The 18,789-nt window shown below is 36.8% G+C and overlaps 1 protein-coding gene across 1 annotated transcript in view; it reads right to left on the bottom strand.

Moving 5' to 3' along the window:
- Nucleotides 1-18,789, bottom strand: part of SLC49A3 (solute carrier family 49 member 3) — a 51,394-nt gene that overhangs the window by 3,353 nt on the left and 29,252 nt on the right. Inside the window, exons 5-7 of the mRNA XM_023506219.2 lie at nucleotides 18,334-18,471; nucleotides 16,602-16,718; nucleotides 9,192-9,344 (exon numbers count right to left, since the gene is read on the bottom strand). Coding sequence (XP_023361987.1) covers nucleotides 9,192-9,344; nucleotides 16,602-16,718; nucleotides 18,334-18,471 — 408 coding nt within the window. The remainder of the gene's footprint in view (nucleotides 1-9,191; nucleotides 9,345-16,601; nucleotides 16,719-18,333; nucleotides 18,472-18,789) is intronic.

The following is an 18,789-nucleotide window of genomic DNA, read 5'->3' as shown; positions in this document are numbered from 1 at the left end:
ATACAGGAGCCTCAGATCAATGGAGAAAGTTTTATACATGTTGCTGGGTATTGCCAATGCTTGCTAAATACTGTTAGATGCTAAATACCATTCACTAAGACTTTCAGTCCAATTGGCCAAATTTTATGCTTTCCCCAAAAGTGGACTGTTGTGCCCATATTCGAAGGAAAGAAAGAAAGAAAGAAAGAAAGAAAGAAAGAAAGAAAGAAAGAAAGAAAGAAAGAAAGAAAGAAAGAAAGAAAGAAAGAAGTGAATGGCTGTTGAAAAAGAAAGAAAGAAAGAAGTAAATGGCTGTTCAAAAAGGTTATATCTCTGGATTGGTCAGAATCTTAGTAAGGAGTGATGTCATTTTGAAATTCATGATACATAAGTTAGGGAACGTTAGCTTGATGTGCATCCTAAACTTTTAGGAGAACAAGTTCCAAAGAATTAAGGAAGAATGTGTAGGCTCAGCTGGCCTAAGATTACAGAAGTAAAGTTGGTTGAAACCACTGTTAGTCCTATAACCAGAAGAGAAAAAGAACTGATGTATACAATAATATTTATAATGTTTTTTTTTAATTAAAGCAAAGAACTGAATGCAAAGTAAATGCTCCTGAATTCAGGAATGGCTGAACAAATTATGACACATGAATGTAAAATATCATTATGCCAAAAGAATTGATTTTAAAAATCCAAAACAACATGATTTCAGAGAAACCTGGGAAAATTTGTCTGAACTGATATAGAGTGAAGTAAGCAAAGCTAGGAGAACAATTTAATGATAAAATAGCATTTAAAGACAAACAATTCTGAACGACATCTAATCAGTGAGAGATGACCAACTATTACTCCAAGGGATTAAAGATAAAACATACTACCCCCATCTCCTGATGGAGAAGTGATAGAATCAAGATGCAGAATGAAACATACATTTTGGTTTATGAAAAATATGGGAATTTGTTTTATTTGACTATACATATTCCTTTCTCTTCCTATCCCTCCCCAACTCAATTTGAAGACTTAAGTGGAGAGAAAAAATAAATACTTTTACTAATTGAAAAAATTAAAAAGTAAAATTTAGATTAAAAAAGAAAAGAGTTAAAGGCACTCTCAAGAATAATGTTGACATCTTGACAAATTCCATATTTTATTATATTCTATAGACTACTCAATTCCTACTTTACTTCTGCTTCATAATTAAGACTACTCTTCATACTGAAATAACTCAAAGATGTGAAAATAAAATGAAGAAATGATAAGGAAACACAGTCAATAAGCATTTATTAGAGGCCTACTATGCGCCCATGGCAATGCACTAAGTTCTGAGGATTCAAAGAACAGAAAAAGATATTCCCTGCTCTTAAGAAGCTTACAGTCTAATGTAAGAGACAACATGTGACAAATATGTACAGAGAAGCTGTCTACAGGATAAATGGGAAATAATCAACAGAGGAGGGTTCTAGAATTAAGAGGGCTTGAGAAAGGCTTCCTATTAGGAAAATCTTAGCTGGGGACTTGAAGGATAGCCCAGAAGCTGAGAAGTGGAGATGATCAACTCACAATGATTCCTACAATGAGTTCCTGTCATCAGATCCATACAAAGTCCACACAAAGTACAAAAAAAGTCTATAAATGCGATTGTTGAGTCATTGTCATTAATAACAATAACAACAATAATGTCCTACAGAATCAAAGATGGGCAAATATTGTCCTGATTTTCAAAAGGGAGAAGATACGGTTTTTAAATGTTATACTAGTGAAACTTACTTATTTCTAGAAAAACTCTAGGATCTATTAGTAAGTAGATAATGATTTCAAACAAATTGGAAAGCAGACATAATAGTTATGAGTATTTTCTCTTTTTTAATTTTTTTATTATTATAGCTTTTCATTGACAAAACATATGCCTGGATAATTTTTCAACATTGGCTATTGCAAACACTTCTGTTCCAACTTTTCCCTTCCTTCCCTCCACTCCCTTTCCTAAATGGCAGGTAGTCCCATATATGTTAAACATGTTAAAGTATATGTTAAATACAATAAATGTAGTGTTTTCTCTTTTTTGAGGAGGTAGTGATAACATTTGTGGGATTTTTTTGCAAGCATCTCGTATATTTCCCCCATCTTCAGATATCTGGAAACTTACTCCCTCTCCTTAGCAATCTTGGAGCAAGGCCCACAGAATATACCACAGGACATTCATTCTTGGTCAGGTTGGACTCACTGATCTTATGATACTTTTTACTGAGATTTTGTGATTCCCATTCTGGGAAAACATGCCACCCCAGACCTAATCTTTTGGCAAAATTATTGGGGTGATAAACCAAAGAAATGTTATGAAGGGGGCATCTAGGTGGTGCAGTGGATAGAGCACCAGCCCTGAAGTCAGGAGGACCTGAGTTCAAATCTAATCTCAGATACTTAATACTTCCTAGCTGTGTGACCTTGGGCAAGTCACTTAACGCCAATTGCTTCAGCCAGAAAAAAGAAAGAGAGAGAGAGAGAAGGAGAAGGAGAAGGAGAAGGAGAAGGAGGCAAAGAAGATGAAGAAGAAGAAAGAAATGTTATGAAGGTAGAAGGCTTTGAAAATAGTAAGTACCTAAGAAATAGTGTTGGTTCTACACATATTTCAGCAAAGCATTTGTTAAAGTGCTTCACTTGTGAACAAGATGGAAAAGTTCGGGCTACATGTTGATACAATTAGATGGCTCAGAGCTGTATCAGTGATGAGACCATAGATGTAGTGAATAATGTCAATCAGGAGGCAGGACAATAGTGCCCCCAGAGATCTATCCTTGGCTCTGTGCTGATCAATATTTTTATCAATGAAGGAATATATGTTGTCCTAAACAAACTGCTGGACAATACAAGGCTACCTCGTATTATCTGATAAGACAAATGAAAGAACTGAGATCCAAAATGATTTCAATGAGATTCTTATAATGAAAGACAATATATGGAATACTACAGAATCTGTGGTAAAACAGGCATGCTATTTCACTACTACAATGCTGTATAGAATTATACAATAAGAATTATTCAAATGTCATACCCTTTGACCTAATAGAATTACTCCTGGGACAATAGAGAAAGGAGATCCCAGATGAAGAAAAAAGAACTAGGGATATAAAAATATTCCTAGCAGCACTATTTGTAATATCTCTCCTAAACTCCCAAAGCTATAAACAAAAACTAAGTATTGTAGATTATTGTGCCATAGAAAATAAATGTCAAGAATTCAAAGAAACATGAGAACATTGCTATAAAAAGAGATGCATATAACTCATATGATGTAATTAACTTATATGAAGGGAAGAAATTAACTAACTACAAATAGGTAATTAATCATGGTAATAACCACAACAAATACACAGTAAATGGGCAAAAAAAAAAAAAAAAAAAAAAAAAGATTTTTTTAAGGATTTCAAAAATGGGAGAGTTGGTGTGGTTTTTACTATGCTAAAGTAAATATATGTATCTTGGAGTTTGGAATAAAGAATCAGCAAATAACAGAAAAGGATAGACATATATACAATTAATCCCTACTTGGTTTTACTTTGCTCTTTTAAAAATCTTTTGTTAGCCTTACAAAAATTAATATTAAGAACTATCTTTACATGTATTTGGAATAATAAAATCCTATTAAAAATCTTTTGTTGCTGTTGATACGTCTAAATGCTTGCACTTCTCAACAGATGCTTCAATAACACTTATTTTATTAGTTTTTAAAAGATCTTGAGACTAAAATGTAAACCTAATTTAATAAAATGAAATTAATAGATAAGTGAAGAGTTCTTTTAAAAAGTGGCATAAATAAGATAATGAGGGAAGTATGGTTAGATGATAATTCAAAAATTAAAGAACCAGGGGCTTTAATGAACTGGATCCTTAATATGTCCAAAGTATGCCACAGTAGCCCATGTCTATTAATAGAGACTCAAAGCAAGCTCTATTAATAGAAGCATGATATCCAGAGTGAAAGGGAAAGAGAGTCAAAAAATTAACCAACAAATATGTATTAAGCATTGTGCTGGATGCTGATGCTGGGGAAACAAAGAGAAATGAAACAATCCTTCCTCTCAAGAAACTTATATCCTGTCTATGCTATCTAATCCCCTGCCAAACTCTTGCTCCCAGCCAGCTAATCTGTGGACTGTTGTCTAATTCTCAGCAAAACATTTTGGTAAGGAGACTGATAAAGTGGGATACATCCAGAGGATGGCAAGGGGACTTGGTTGTGTACCACAGGAATATCAGTTAAAAGAAATGGAGCCTGTAGTTTAGCCTGAAGACATTTCATAGCAACATAATAATTTTTCAAATATTTATGGTCCTATGTACATTGAAGAGGAAAGTAGTAGGGGAAAAGTACCCCTTAAGTAGATTTCTTCTTAATATAATAATGAATGGCCTTTCAGAAGTATGTAAATCAAAGGTCACAGGGGAACCTTCATTGCATCCTCACAATTCCCTTCAAAAATAAAAACAAAAACTCTAAAATGAAACAAAATGGTTAGAGATTCACACAAGACCAAAGGAACAATGAAAAAATCTAAATTTAAAGGATTTTTCTGTTACATTTACAATGCATATTATAGAGTTAATTAAATGAAAGAGAAAGGCCAAGTGGAAATTGCAGAAATAGCTAAAACGGGCAGTTAGGTGGCCCGGTAATCCTGCAGTCAGGAGGACCTGAGTTTAAATTTGGCTTCAGACACTTACTAGCTGTGTAATTCTAAGCAAATCATTTAACCCCTGTTACCTACCAAAAAACAAACAAACAAAAAAAAAAACTCCAGTATAAAACAAAATGTTGCATAGAGTACATGGGCTAGACTCAGGAACATTCATTTATCAGTTCTACCAGTTGAACCAGAGTTCAAGTCCATCCTCAGACACTTATTAGCTGTGTTCCCTAAATAAAGCATTTAACCATTTCCTTATCTGTAAAAGGAACTGGAGAAGGACCACTCCAGTATCTCTGCCAAGAAAATTCCAAAAAAAGAATTAGAAATAATTGAAGGGACTGAACAACTACAATCTTGAGAAACACAATCATGCAACTAATGATAATTTGATTTCTGAAATCCTTATTATGTACCAAACACTGTTAAGCATTGACCGAAGGGATCATAGACACACTTAAGGAATTGAAGGAAGTGCTAAAACCAGCAAATAAAAACCCAGAGAGACATTAAAAGAAGTGAATGTTGTGGCCCCCCCCCCAAAAAAAAAGTCTCAAGAAGAGATTACAAAATTCAGTTACATGGAAAACAGCACAGATAATCTGGGCATTAAAAATAAGATTAATATGGTAGAAGACACAGGGACACAGAAGGAACTTGAAAGACAAAACAAGTTCAGAAAAGCACCTACTTGGAAAAAGATTGGGAAGTGATCTGAAGGCCCTGGAAAGATATAAAAGGGAAAAAAAAGTTTCTAGAAACTTGCACAAGTATGTTTCTCAAAACTATTTTTCCCCCTAAAGCAACACTCTTCAAATCAAATCTATGGCATTCCAACAGAGAAATTCAAAATTCAACCAGCCTAGTCTGTTCATCAACAGACTTCAAAACAATAAAGAAAAAGTCCTTGAAGTTGCCAGAAGGAACAAAAACATTACTTGTGGTCTCAATGGGGTTTTCCTCCAGGAAACAGAAATGTCTAAAACAGTTGGAGCAAAGTATCTAGAAAAGTTATAGGAACTAAATCTTAAATCCCAGAATCAGTTTTCCAGCACATCTAAGCATTGTAGTTGAAAACCACAAGGTCAAAGACCTCATGTTGGGGAAAAAAATGTCATACTTCAAAGTCAGACTTTGGAACTGACCCTGGAGTATACACCAAGGGGTTAATACTATACTACTCTAGTTCAGTAAGATTCTTTCTCATACAGACTCTGGATATTGTTATTGTATCTTCAAGGAGAGAGTTATAGTTTAATCTGGAAAGATTAGACAATCATGGCTGGAGACAGACTATGGGAGGGACAAAAAGAAAGGGCTAAGAGAATTTCTCTCCTGAGAGAATGAATGAATTAACTTTCATCTTTGAGAAAATTTAAGAAAAAACTGAGTTTAATTCTTAACCTGTGGAGAAGATAGAATGTGCATAAGATAAAATTAGGCAAAGAACTGCACAGTGGAAAGAAAATGAGCTGGATAACATTTGAGAAATTATGCAGTATTTTCAATGCTGCATTTTCACTACCATTTTCAATGGTCCTAAGCTATCTCCTGACACATAAACCCTTTCTTTTTTATACCTATATTTTTCAGGACTGACACATGGCTACAAATCATGGAACACCACAATCTCCCAAAAAGTGGAGGTATGCTTGGATGCAGAATCACAGAATTTCTGAGTTGGAAGGGACCTCAGTGGCCACAAAATCCAATCTTTACCTGAAGATAAATGTTTGTTGAGTAGAATGATTGAAAAAGAAAAAAATTCACTTCTTTATAAATCCAAAATGAGCAGCAAAGTAGATGAGCATTGGACTTTAGTCAGGAAGACCCACTTTCAACTCTTGTTTCAGACACTAGCTGAGTGACCCTGGGTAAGCCATTTAAAATAAATAAATATATATATATTTTATATATTTTATTTATATTTTATATTTATAATATGTTTTTATATTTTGTAAATGTATAAAACATATATGTATATATATAAACATATATCTGTGTCTCAGTTTCCTTATCTGTAAAATGGTAATAATAATAATATCTTCCTCCTAGGATTGTTATAAGGACTAAATGTGATGAGAATTGTAAAGGGTTTAGCACAGTGCTTGGTACACAGGAAGTACAGTTCCTGTCATATGCTGGTTATTATTATTAATATCTGTAAAATGGGGATAATAGTAGCAACTCCTTCCCAGAACTGTTGTGAGGATTATGTAAACCTTCATCATCTGGGGAACAGATAGTCTTTTTTCCCTTTTTTTTTTTTGCCCATGTAGAAGGCTGAACCAATCTCTTTGTATGACTCTGGACCTCAAGTTGAAAATCCTCCCTACCCATATTCTGAGACCTCACACAATGAGCATGATGACATCTATGATTATTCTTTCCACTCACAAAGTCGATTTAGTACAATACTAACCATAATACCAATGTATTGCTTTATAGATATAGATAAAATGATAGCAAAATTTATGTGAAAAAACAAAGTTACAGGAAGATAAAAATAAAGCATGAAAAAATTGTAGAAGAGGGAATTGCTCAAGCAGATTTCAAAATAGATTCTAGAGTAAAAATGAAGAAAACTATCAGATAATGAATACTAAAAAGAGAAAAAACAATCATGGAGCTAAATAGAGAATCCAGAAGTAGAACAAAATATAGGAAAAAATTTCAATGTTTGATAAATCCAACATTATAAAACACTGAGGAAAGGAATCAGAACTGATAGCAACTTTTGGAATAACTAGATATTAATATGACAAAAAATAAAGAATTCCCCCTATGCCTTTTCAGCTTCCTTTTGGGTGCTTCTCTTCCCCCATTAGATTTTAAGCTCCTTGAAGGCAGAAATTGTCTTCTTTTTTCATATGTGTATTCCCAGTGCTTAGTACAGTGTCTGGCACATAGTATAATATGTCATATTATGTATCATTGTATAATATAGCATAATATGATACAGTATAAGTGTTTATTGACTGACCTGCCCTTCACAACAATAAATTCCAAATGGATCAATTATTTAAATATTTTTCAAAGTTTAAGAGTTATAAGAAATTAAAAGAAATTAATGATGTGTTGAACCAAGTTCAAAGGAAAAGAAAAAGGTTTACTGAACAGATGGAAGGATTTTATTTTGGAAACAAAATTTATTGTTGATGTTTAGTTGTGTCCAATTTTTTGTGATTCTATTGGGGTTTTCTTGGCAAAGAGCATGGAGGGATTAGCTATTTCCTTCTCCACTTCATTTTACATATGAGGAAACTGAGGCAAATAGGATTAAGTGACTTGCTGATCTCCAGCTAAATGCCTAAGGCTGGATTTGAATTCAGGAGGATGAATCTTCCTGAATCCAGGCCCAACGGTCTGTGTGTGCACTGCACCATCTAACTGCCCTGGAACCAAAATAAATGGACTCAGTTATGTAAATAATTATGTAATATGCTTTACATTTACATAATTAATTGTAATATTAATAACTGACTCAATTATGTAAGAATAAAGGAATTTTGCAAAACAACCACAAAATAAACAAAGATATCCAACATAAAAAAAAGAAAAGAAAACAGATTAGGAAGAAGTTTTTATGGATAGCAAAAGGGGTCGGGGTGGAAGTAAGGAGGAAGAAATGACCTTAAAAGTAGAACACTGAGCGCCAAGGAAGGAAAGCGAGATCCTGAGAAAGGGAGGTGATCAATCTTTTATTTTAACCTTCTAATAGTATTTGATTTTTCCAAATACAAGCAAAGATGGTTTTCAACAAGATGATCAATCTTTTCAAATGTTAGGAGAGGTCAAGAAGGACAAGGACAGAGAAGCAGTCATTACGTCTGCTGATCAAGAGGTCTTTGATCTAACCTTCGAGAGAGCAGTGTCCACAGAGCAGTGAAAAAGATGAATGAGTGGGAGTGTTGCAGGAGATAGAGAAAGAGCCATGGGAAAGTGAATTCAATTTTTTTTAAATACCAAGAAATTAAAAAAAGAAAGAAAGAAAGAAAGAAAAGTCCTTCCTTCTGGTTAAATATCTCTGAGAGAGGTCTAACATATTGACTCAAGATCATATTGTTCTGACACAAATATACCAATGGAATAAACAAATATTCCCTCTTCTTGTCCAGGTACTTTCATGCCTCTCAGTGGACAAATAACCAAACAATATGGATAATTTCTAAAAGAGGAAACACAGACTATTAATCACACTTGAAAAATTAGAATTCAAAATCTTTAATCAATTGGGGAAAAGCAGATTTAAATTAGGAAGAACTTCCTAAAACTGCAGCTACCTAAAATTTATCTAGAGAGGTGGCAAGTCCCCTACCATAACGATAATAATTAATAATAGAATAATAGAAGCAGGTATTTATATCTAGAGAAAATCATGAAAATCTATTACCTTGCTTGATCCCCACAACAGAGTTCCAAATTCTCTCCCTCCCTCTTACCCCATCCTACCCATTGAGAATTCAAGTAATATGGCACCCATTGGACATATGAAATCATGTAAAAGCTATGGGAAGGACTTACCACAGCAAAAGCGATGGCCGCTAACGTGGTCAGACAAAAACCAATCTTTGTGGCTTCAATGAACTGTTTGGTCTTGTCCACATAGAGGCCAAGGACAAGAGCACCGATGATCCCAAACACAATGAAGAGGGCCCCACAGAGGCCAGAAAATTCCTAAAAAAAAGAAAAAAGGTCACATTGTCATTGGGTCATAGGGCAGATTATCACCAGCCATTTGCTGTCAACATGGGGCATGTCATGGCCAAGAAAAACATGGTGGGGATGGTTTTGTCCCTAGGACACATCAACACATCTCTCAATGGAGAACTGCAGGTATCCCTTCTGGGACAATTCAATTCAACAAATATTGATCCAACCTCATCTGGATGATTCTCTATGCAATTATCAGTCAGATGTTTTATGATATCCTCTTTTTTTTTCTTTTTTTGCTGAGGCAGTTGGGGTTAAGTGACTTGCCCAGGGTCACACAGCCAGGAACTGTCTGAGGCCAGATTTGAACTCAAGTCCTCCTGACTCCAGGGCAGGTGCTCTATCCATTGCATCACCTAGCAGATGCCCTCTTTTAAGAAGAGTTTAGAGGATAATTACTACCTATGTGACTTTGGACAAGGTACTTAACTTCAATTGCCTTCCCCTGCTCCCCCCTCCAAAAGAGAATAATCAGAAAAACAGTAATTTCCATATAATTTTCTGTCACTCATGGCACCATCATCATGATGACTATCACCCACTGCTCCCCAGTCCAATAAGAATTTAGTAAGTGCTGACTGTATGCAGGCACTCTGTTAAGGACCAAGAGTACAAAAATAGACTCAGTATCCCCATCACTGTTTCACCTACTTTTAACAGTACCAAGAAACAGACAGAGCATCTGTGAAGAGTGGGAATCTGGACAAAACTCATCTCCTTCTATTGTGGATATTCATTCGGTCGATATCCATTCACCATTATAGAGATGAGGAAAACCGAGGTCTGGAAAAATTAAATTCCTTGCATATATTGACTACTCAGTAGACATTTGTCAAAAACTGAATTAAATGACTAGCTCAGGATTACACAGAAAGTTAGTGGCCAAATCAAATCAAAACATTAAATAAAAGAAGCTTTAGGTAGCTTCTTTTGCCTGAACACATATACATAATATACATATATGTTTATATGTGTATATATGGATACAATTATCAATGCAAAAATTTGCTTTGCTTGACTATATATATTTGTGATTTTTTTTTTCATTCTCAATGATGGGGATGGAAGGAGGAGGGGTAGGGAGAAAAGGTGGATGGACAGGGATGTGATTAGACTACATGAGTAGAGGAAGAACAAATAGAGGAGGAAGAATATATCCACACACAGTTGGGTACAAAAATTCATTTCCCTCAAGAACGGGAAAGATGAAATTAGAAGGAGAATCAGTTAAGGGAGAGATTAAAACTAAAGAAAGCATACTCTTAAGGATGTGCAACAATATTTCTGGCAGCTCTTTTTGAGATGGTGAGGATGTGAAATCCAAGAGGTTGCCCATCAGTTTGGGAATAGCCAAACAAGTTAGGGTTCATGAATGTGACGGAATACTATTGTGCTTTAAGAAATGAAGGGGTCAGTTTCAGAGTGGAGTGAGCAGAACCAGAAGAACAATTTATATGCAATGACAATATTGTAAAGACAATTCAGAATGGCTAATGATGGACTGATGATGACTAATAATGAAACACACTCCTGGTAGGTGAATTATAGAGAAGAATGAAATAGATAATTCTGATTTTATATAACCACATTGTAAATTTGACTTTAGGTAAAGAATTTTGAAAGGGATTCAGATTCCAAAAAAAAATCTAAGTTGTTCTAACAGGTTGTTATTTACAGTACTGTGCTGGGTGGGCCTCCTGAGGTATTCCCCACCCAAAAAAACTCTCAGCAGAAGAATGAGAGACGAGATGTCTACACTTGGCTTGAGACCTCTGCCTATTGGGAGAGGAGGACTTTGCCCTGTTCAGCCTGCCTGTCTGAGTGTCAGTCCTCCATCCATCAGCCCTTGCTTACTGTGTTTGGCTAAATAACTAACATCAGAGGCAGGATCTGAATCCACACCTCTCCTAAATTTAAGCTCAAGGCTCTTTCCATTACATCATGCCATCTTTCCAGTCAAGTGGAACATCAGCAGAGGGTAAGATTATACACAAATGGAAAGATATGGGAAATATCCATAAGAAAACCTATCTGGTTGTTCCTTGGCTCTGATTCAGAAGCAATGAAAAAAAAAAAAACCCCCACCAATTTCTGTAGATTCAGTTTACTATATACCACATTCCTGGACTTTTAGCAAACCTTATTTATTCAGGATCAAGGAGGTATGTGCAAGCTGGAGATAGAGATCTGATTAAATCTCAGACCTCAAAATAGATGTGCAATTCCCTGACCTTCTAGAGCAGCATAATATACTTTAAAATTTTTTTATTTTATTCAATTGCATTGCTATATGTTGTGTGACAAGTTTAAACTATATCAGATTGCTTGCTGTCTTGTGGAGGGGGGAGGGAGAAGAGGGAGAAAAACCTGGAATACAAAATTTTGCAAAGGTGAATTTGTTGCAAACTATTTTTGCATATATTTGAAAAAACAAAATATTATTTTAAATTTTTAAAGAGGTGTTTTAAATAAAACCACAATTGTAAAAAAAAAAAAAAAAAAAAAAAAAGACAACTATTTTTGCTTGAAGCATTTGGATGGTACAGGGGATAAAGCACTGGCTTAGAATCAAGGAGACTCATCTTCCCGAGTTCAAATCTAGCCTCAGACATTTCTTAACTGTGTCTCTGGAGAAGCCACAGTTTCCCCATCTGTAAAATGAGCCGGAGAATGAAATGGCAAACCACTCTAGTATCTTTGCCAAGGAAACCCCAAATCGGGTCACAAAAAGGATAAGGTTTTATCCTTTCCCTTTATCAAGATCAGGGCTTCATTTGGGGTTTAGCCTTCTTTGCACTCTCCTCTCTCTCTTAGTTTGCTGGGGACTTTTTCTCTTTACTATCTTAGATTATCCATTTCTCTGCAACACAATTCTGAACCTTCAATGATTTGGTCTTTTTTTAAGCAACTGCTTTATCTTGATTACTTTAAATGTCTATCTTTTGAGATAGGAAGCTTTAGAGTTCAAAGACCTCTTTGAAGTGGATATTTTTCTATAAACTTTTCAAAGGCTACTTGCTTCTCAAATATTCATTTCTTCTCTTCACTGATCATGCTAAGGTTCGCTGGATAAAGAATTCTGGGTTCAAGGACCATGCTTCTTATCTTTGCAAATACCGTTTTCCACTTTCTGCAAATCTTCCTTATGCTCCTGGAAAAGCCCCCAGAGACCCAATGATTATCTTCTATAAGTACTTCTTGCACTTTCAGAACCCATAGAGGCTGACTTTTCCTGTTCTTCCTACTTCCTTCTTGTCCAACCATCTCTCCCTTTTCCAAGTCATCCTCCTTCATTCATCTCCCAAACCAATATTCTGAAGAGAGAGGTATTGTCATATCACTTGCCTTATTTTAAAAAAATCTTCCTCTTAGTAACCTCTGCTTTAGGTGTTATATGAAGAATGATTGAGAAAGAATCTGAGTTAAGATGTTATGAAGTTCTTATAATAGTCAATTTGAGTTCTGATATGAGTCTTATTGTAAAAGATATGTTTAAGAAAAGATTAATCTTTTTTATGTATTTATTCTGTTTATTATTTTTATTTTCTTTATCCTGTTCAATAACTTACTATCAGATATTCTATAAAAACATTTGTGGACTAATAATATATTTATCCTATAAAAATTTTACCATAAGTACCCCTTAGTACAATTACCTATTATTTTCATTTAAATGTTCTTATAATTTTACTGAGTTATATATAGAAATTAGTATGAATTTTGATTGTGTTTATATTAAGTCCATAAATGATTTTTTTTAAATCTTCCTCTTACTTTCCAAGGTAATATAAAACCACCTTAACCCAATGAATCTAGCTCGTCTACCTTTCGAGGAATTTTATATTAAACAGTCAGCCAACTAGTATTTATTAAGTGCTTTCTCTATGCCACGCAAAGCATCTAGGTAGCATAGTGGAAAGAGTACCATTTTTGATTTCCTTCACAGGCTAATTGTACACTATTTCAAAATCCGATTCTTTTTGTACAGCAAAATAACTTCATGGACATGTATACTTATATTGTATTTAACTTATACTTTAATATATTTAACATGTATTGGTCAACCTGCCATCTGGGGGAGGGGGTGGGGGGAAGGAGGAGAAAAATTGGAACAAAAGGTTTGGCAATTGTCAATGCTGTGAAATTACCCATGCATATAACTTGTAAATAAAAAGCTCTAATAAAAAAAAAGTGGAAAGAGTGCCAGCCTTGGAGTCAGGAGAATCTAGACAAGTCACTTTATCCTGTTTGCCTCAGTTTCCTCATCTGTAAAATGAACTGGAGAAGGAAATGGCAAACCACTCTAGTATCTTTGCCAATAAAATCCTAAATGGAATCATGAGCATGGGTCATGACAGAGACTACAACAACAGTATATTCCAGGAACTATTTTTCCTAAAGTCTACAGTCCCAGCCCAATTTACTTATTAGGTTCATGAAGCTGACACTCCCTGGATTATCTCTGTGTCTCTTCAAAGGCTGTTTGTTCCCCATGCCTGGAATTGACTCTTTATTTCTCATTATCCCTAAAATACTTCAAGGTTCAGAGCAGATGCTACTTCATACAAGAAATCTTCCCTTAAACAGAAAGTTTTGTAAGGGTCAATGCTGAAAAATTACCCATGCATATATCTTGTAAATAAAAAGCTATAATAAAAATAAATTTAAAAAAGAAAAGAAATCTTCCTTTATTCCTAATAGTTCCCTAGAACCTTCTCTCTCCTCATCAGCTGGTACCTGTATACATTCTAAGTCCCATCCACAATGCACCATTCCCAACACTACTACTACCCACACTACAATGGAAGTTTCTTAAAGGCAAGGGATTCTTCATCTTGAGCTTTGAATCCCAAATGCCTTACATATAATAATAGATATTCAATAAATGCATGTTGAATTGGAAATGAAATTTCTTGCTGCCTTATGGCACATAATGGCACAAAACCTGCTCATTTCTTTATTTGCTTCTCCAAAGAGAACTGAGGATCTTTTTTTTTAGCAACTTTCTTATGTTTTCTGGTGTCATTTACGGCAAGAATGTTCCCATAATTGTACAGACACACATCCTAGTCGTTAGACAAGTATCTCATAAGTATTTAGAAAACCAGGATCAAAATTAAAACTGAAATTCTTCACATTTTCTGCCTCTTTTTCTACTAGTCTACCACCATCACTCAAAAAACAGAAGGGATTACACAACACTGAGAGTTATTTTGCCATTTTTGTCTCCATGTCATCCCCCACTCCCACACATCTTCTAGGACTGTTGTAAGGGAGGAAGCTCTGGTATAGAGCTGGGACTGTTTGGATTTATTGCCTATTTCAAAGTTGTCTATTTCAAAGATTTCATCACCAACTTCTAATCCAAAAATAATGTAAGGAAATTATGGTTGACACAAAGAAAAGATAAAAATTGGACCTGTGAAAGGGAGATCTCAGATAAGGAAGGTCCTTCCATCTATACAAGCTGATTCCTTCTCTGCAAAGAATAGTCTCACAAAAAATGACACAGTCTTGGGTACTCAGAAGTGGTCAATAAATATCTGCTGAATTGTATAAAATCTGAAAATAACGGAGCATAAACCCTAGTATGATTGTGACTCAGGGTGGTACACATGCAAACTGAAGTCCACCTTCTTAGCTCTCTTAGCCATCTTTACACTTTCTGCTCTGTATTAGTCAAGTCAGTCCAAATTTCATATGCTCTGTCCCACCCTCACTAGGCCATGAACTCCTGAAACCAGATTTTACAGACCTTTGCAAACAGTAAGTGCCAACTTGATGTTTGTTGAATTGAACTGAATCTTAAAAAGTCTTTTAATTGTGCAAGAGACATGAGGATGCAAAATGGACCCACCCTCCAATGCAGTTCCAGGCAGTGGATTATTGGGGTAGGGAAGTGAGAAGATCTGGGTACCAGGACTGACTAAGAGAATATGAGTCAACAAGTCCAAATCAAAACTCATTGTTTCCTCTAAAACTTTCACCTCTTCTGAACTTCCCTTTTGCCATCTAAAGCATTGTCACCTTCTCTTGTTCACTCCACATATCCAAACAACTGCTATATATTGTCACTTCTTTCTCTCCTTTTCTCTTATTTGTGCCCTTTCCTCCACACCCACAGTCACCACCATGGTGCAGCCCTTCATCCCATCTTCCACGGATGACTACAATAACCTTCTAATTTTTCCTCAAACCTTAAGTTTCTCTCCACTCCAGTTCAATCTCTCATTCAACCCTCAAAGACATTTTCCTAAATATAAGTCTGAGCAAATCAGCCCTCCCACTACCCACATTTGATGAACTCCAAAGGCTCCCAATTACCTCCAGAAGCAAATAGGAAATCCCCTTTCCTCATTTAAAGTTCTTCCTTTCTAAAGTTCTAAAATTCCCTTCCACACACACTCTGATCCAATGACACAGGCCTCCTTGCTTTTCTACATAATATTCTCATTTCTCGTCCCTGCAGCTTTATGGCAGTTCAGTTCAAGTGCCATATCCTTGAGGACGCCTTTCTTGGCTCTTCTCTGCTCCCCCAAACCCAACCTGCTAGTGCCTTCCCTACCTTCCCTACCATCCATTCCTTATTTATCTTGTCTATTCCGAGTTATGTATGTTGGGGACAACATACATTGTCCCCATTCATCCATCCCTTAGAATGTAAACTCCTTGAGGGAAAGGAACTGTTTTTGCTTTTTCTTTCTATCCTCAGGATTTAATATAGATCCTGATACATAATTTAATAAATGTTTGTTGATTGATTCATTGCTATGAGTCCCTATTTTCCCAGCTGAAAAAAGAAAAAATCTAAAAACAACTATCCAATTCCACAACGAAGTCAGTGGTCTACCATGTCCAAATTACATAAAAACACAAAAAGTGAAAAAAATGACATCCTGCTTTCATGTAGCTTAAGTTAAAGTTCAGTTAAAGTTAAAGATCTTTACATAACAAATAAAGAAAATTTGAGATCACTTTTAGCTCTAAGGTCCATTGTTTTCCACTTGGCTGTTCTCCTGGACTTCACGATCTCCAGAAATTTGCCATTCTGCGATATAAACCAACGCTGAAACTCACACTTCCTTAGTACCCCTTGCTCTTAGGGTTCCTCCCTCCTTCTGATCAGAGAGGATGCTATCACACTCCCAGATCTTCCATTTTCTCACTCAGCTTCATCAAGTTCCTTTTCCCCCCCTCCCCAAATCTTCACCCCCAACTCACATTGGAATAGCCTTTCACACACAGGATCTGTTCCAGCAAGGCAGAGAAGGCTGAGAAGGCACCAATTCCACCCCCAAAGCACAGAGCCAGGATGACATACGCCTTGTTCCGAAGGAGCTGAAGGAGACCAAAAGGCAGGGGAGACCTACAGTTAGTGACCAAGGCGCCACAATGAGCATTTTGTCCTAAGACTCTGCACCCAAAAACACCCCTGTTCAGCCTGTGCTGAGCAAGAGACAGTACGGCTCCATTCATGAGGCAGCCCGAAGCTGGCGGTACATTAGCCGTGACGCTCTCTCTGACATGCATGCAACATGCCGTTGGTGATTCGTGTGCAATTCATGACACATGCAAGTCTCACAAATGACTTTTCCAAACCCATGCAGCCTGTACAAAAAAAAGGGGGGCTTCATGGATCATGGTATGTGCGATAGGTAATAATACAAGGACAACTCCCGATGATCCATAATGCTTGATTAATATCTCCCACAGTTCTCATCAAGAACATGACTCATGAAAAAATCCTCACTGACTTCCTGGCATAAGGATAACAGGGAGGGAAGGATGGAAGCAGGGATGGCTTCTGGTTAGGGACCCCACATTCCCCCAACCTACCCCTTGGGTTCCCAGGAACATCTCTCACAGGTTCTGAACCCGGCTCCATGTAGATTTCAGAGGGTCCATGAACTTAGATGAAAACAACAAATTACACCTTTATTTTCATTAACCACTGAAATTTAGCATTTCCTTCTGTTGTGAATGTAGGCTGCAATATGTAGGAATCCATAGGATTCCACGAGACTTCCCAATGAGACCAGGGCACAAAAAAAGCTCTGCATTAGCCCAGGCCCCTCATGTTACAGAGGAGTAAGTTGAGCTATCACTTTAGTGATAGTCTGGTTGTCAGGCTTCCCTCTTACCCACAGGACAACTTTTGGGTGACTAGGGTCCACCTTTTATTCCATTCTAACAACCCAGGGCTGACCAGGGAGAGAGAGAAAATCGAAACCAGTTCATTCTAGTACTTGCCAAGCTCTGCTTAAATATCCCGTAGAAGGAAAGCTGAACCAGTGGGTAAGACAATGCGAGGAGGCTTCTCTCCCCCTATTAACAATCCATTGTCATAAATTAAGAAAGAGGCCCTTTCCATGTAGCTTTTCCTGATTGCTCCAGCATACATTGATATTTTCCTTCCTTGAATTACTAATACAGAACTACAGACTCCAGCTTTGGATGCTATATTTTTTTTCGGCTGAGGCAATTGGGGTTAGGTGACTTGCTCAGGGTCACACAGCCAGGAAGTATTAAGTGTCTGAGACCAAATTTGAACTCAGGTCCTCCTGACTTCGGGCCTGGTGCTCCATCCACTGCCCCACCTAGCTGCCCCTTATATTCTTCTTTGATTAATGATTTTGTAGGAACTTTTTCTCCCCTACAGACCGTGAGTTGTGGCAGGGCTCCAGTCTATTCTTCCTTCTCTAGCCCCTTTCTTCTTACCCCAACTGTGAGCTCCCTAAAGGCAAACCTGGACACATGTCTTCCCCTTTCTCCTCTCTCTGAACCAGGACTGATTCTTTAGTGTCTCCCTGTCCCCCAAATAGGGCCAACATGATTTGATGAACTCCCCAATCGGGAGTTTGGGGATCCTCCCTGAACTGTACATCACAAGAGGGGAAATGATCAGGGTTCTGGCTCTGGGGTTCCAGGTTTATCTCCCCTGTGAAGCACTTACAATCCACATCCCTGAAAAAAAAGGCTCTGAGGTGGACGTGGCAGCTCCTGCAGACGGAGGAGTTGGAGGGACACTTTCCCAAATGAAGGCACTGGAGAGGAAGCAGGCAATCCCAGCCGGGATGATGTAGAATCCAAGCTGGTAAAAAACACACAGAAATGCACACATGGGCTTGATGGAGAGAAGTTCAGAAACATAGAAGGTCACGGTCAGTCAGTCAACTAGCATTTTATCAAGTGTCTCCTATGTGCCAGGTGCTCTACGTGCTGGGTACAATGAAAGCCAAAAGACAATCTTAGTTCTCAAGGAGCTCAGCTAATAAAGAGAGAGAACACATCACTAAGGTTACATGGGTAGGATAAACTGTGGGTAATCTCGGAGAGAAGGCCATAAGATTAGGGAGAACTGGCAAAGGTTCCTGGAAGATCTGATGTTAACTCAAACTGAAAAGAAGCC

The sequence above is a fragment of the Sarcophilus harrisii genome, chromosome 6 (genome assembly GCF_902635505.1).
Source record: "Sarcophilus harrisii chromosome 6, mSarHar1.11, whole genome shotgun sequence".
NCBI lineage: Eukaryota > Metazoa > Chordata > Mammalia > Dasyuromorphia > Dasyuridae > Sarcophilus > Sarcophilus harrisii.
This window is presented reverse-complemented; position numbering and strand designations above follow the sequence as displayed.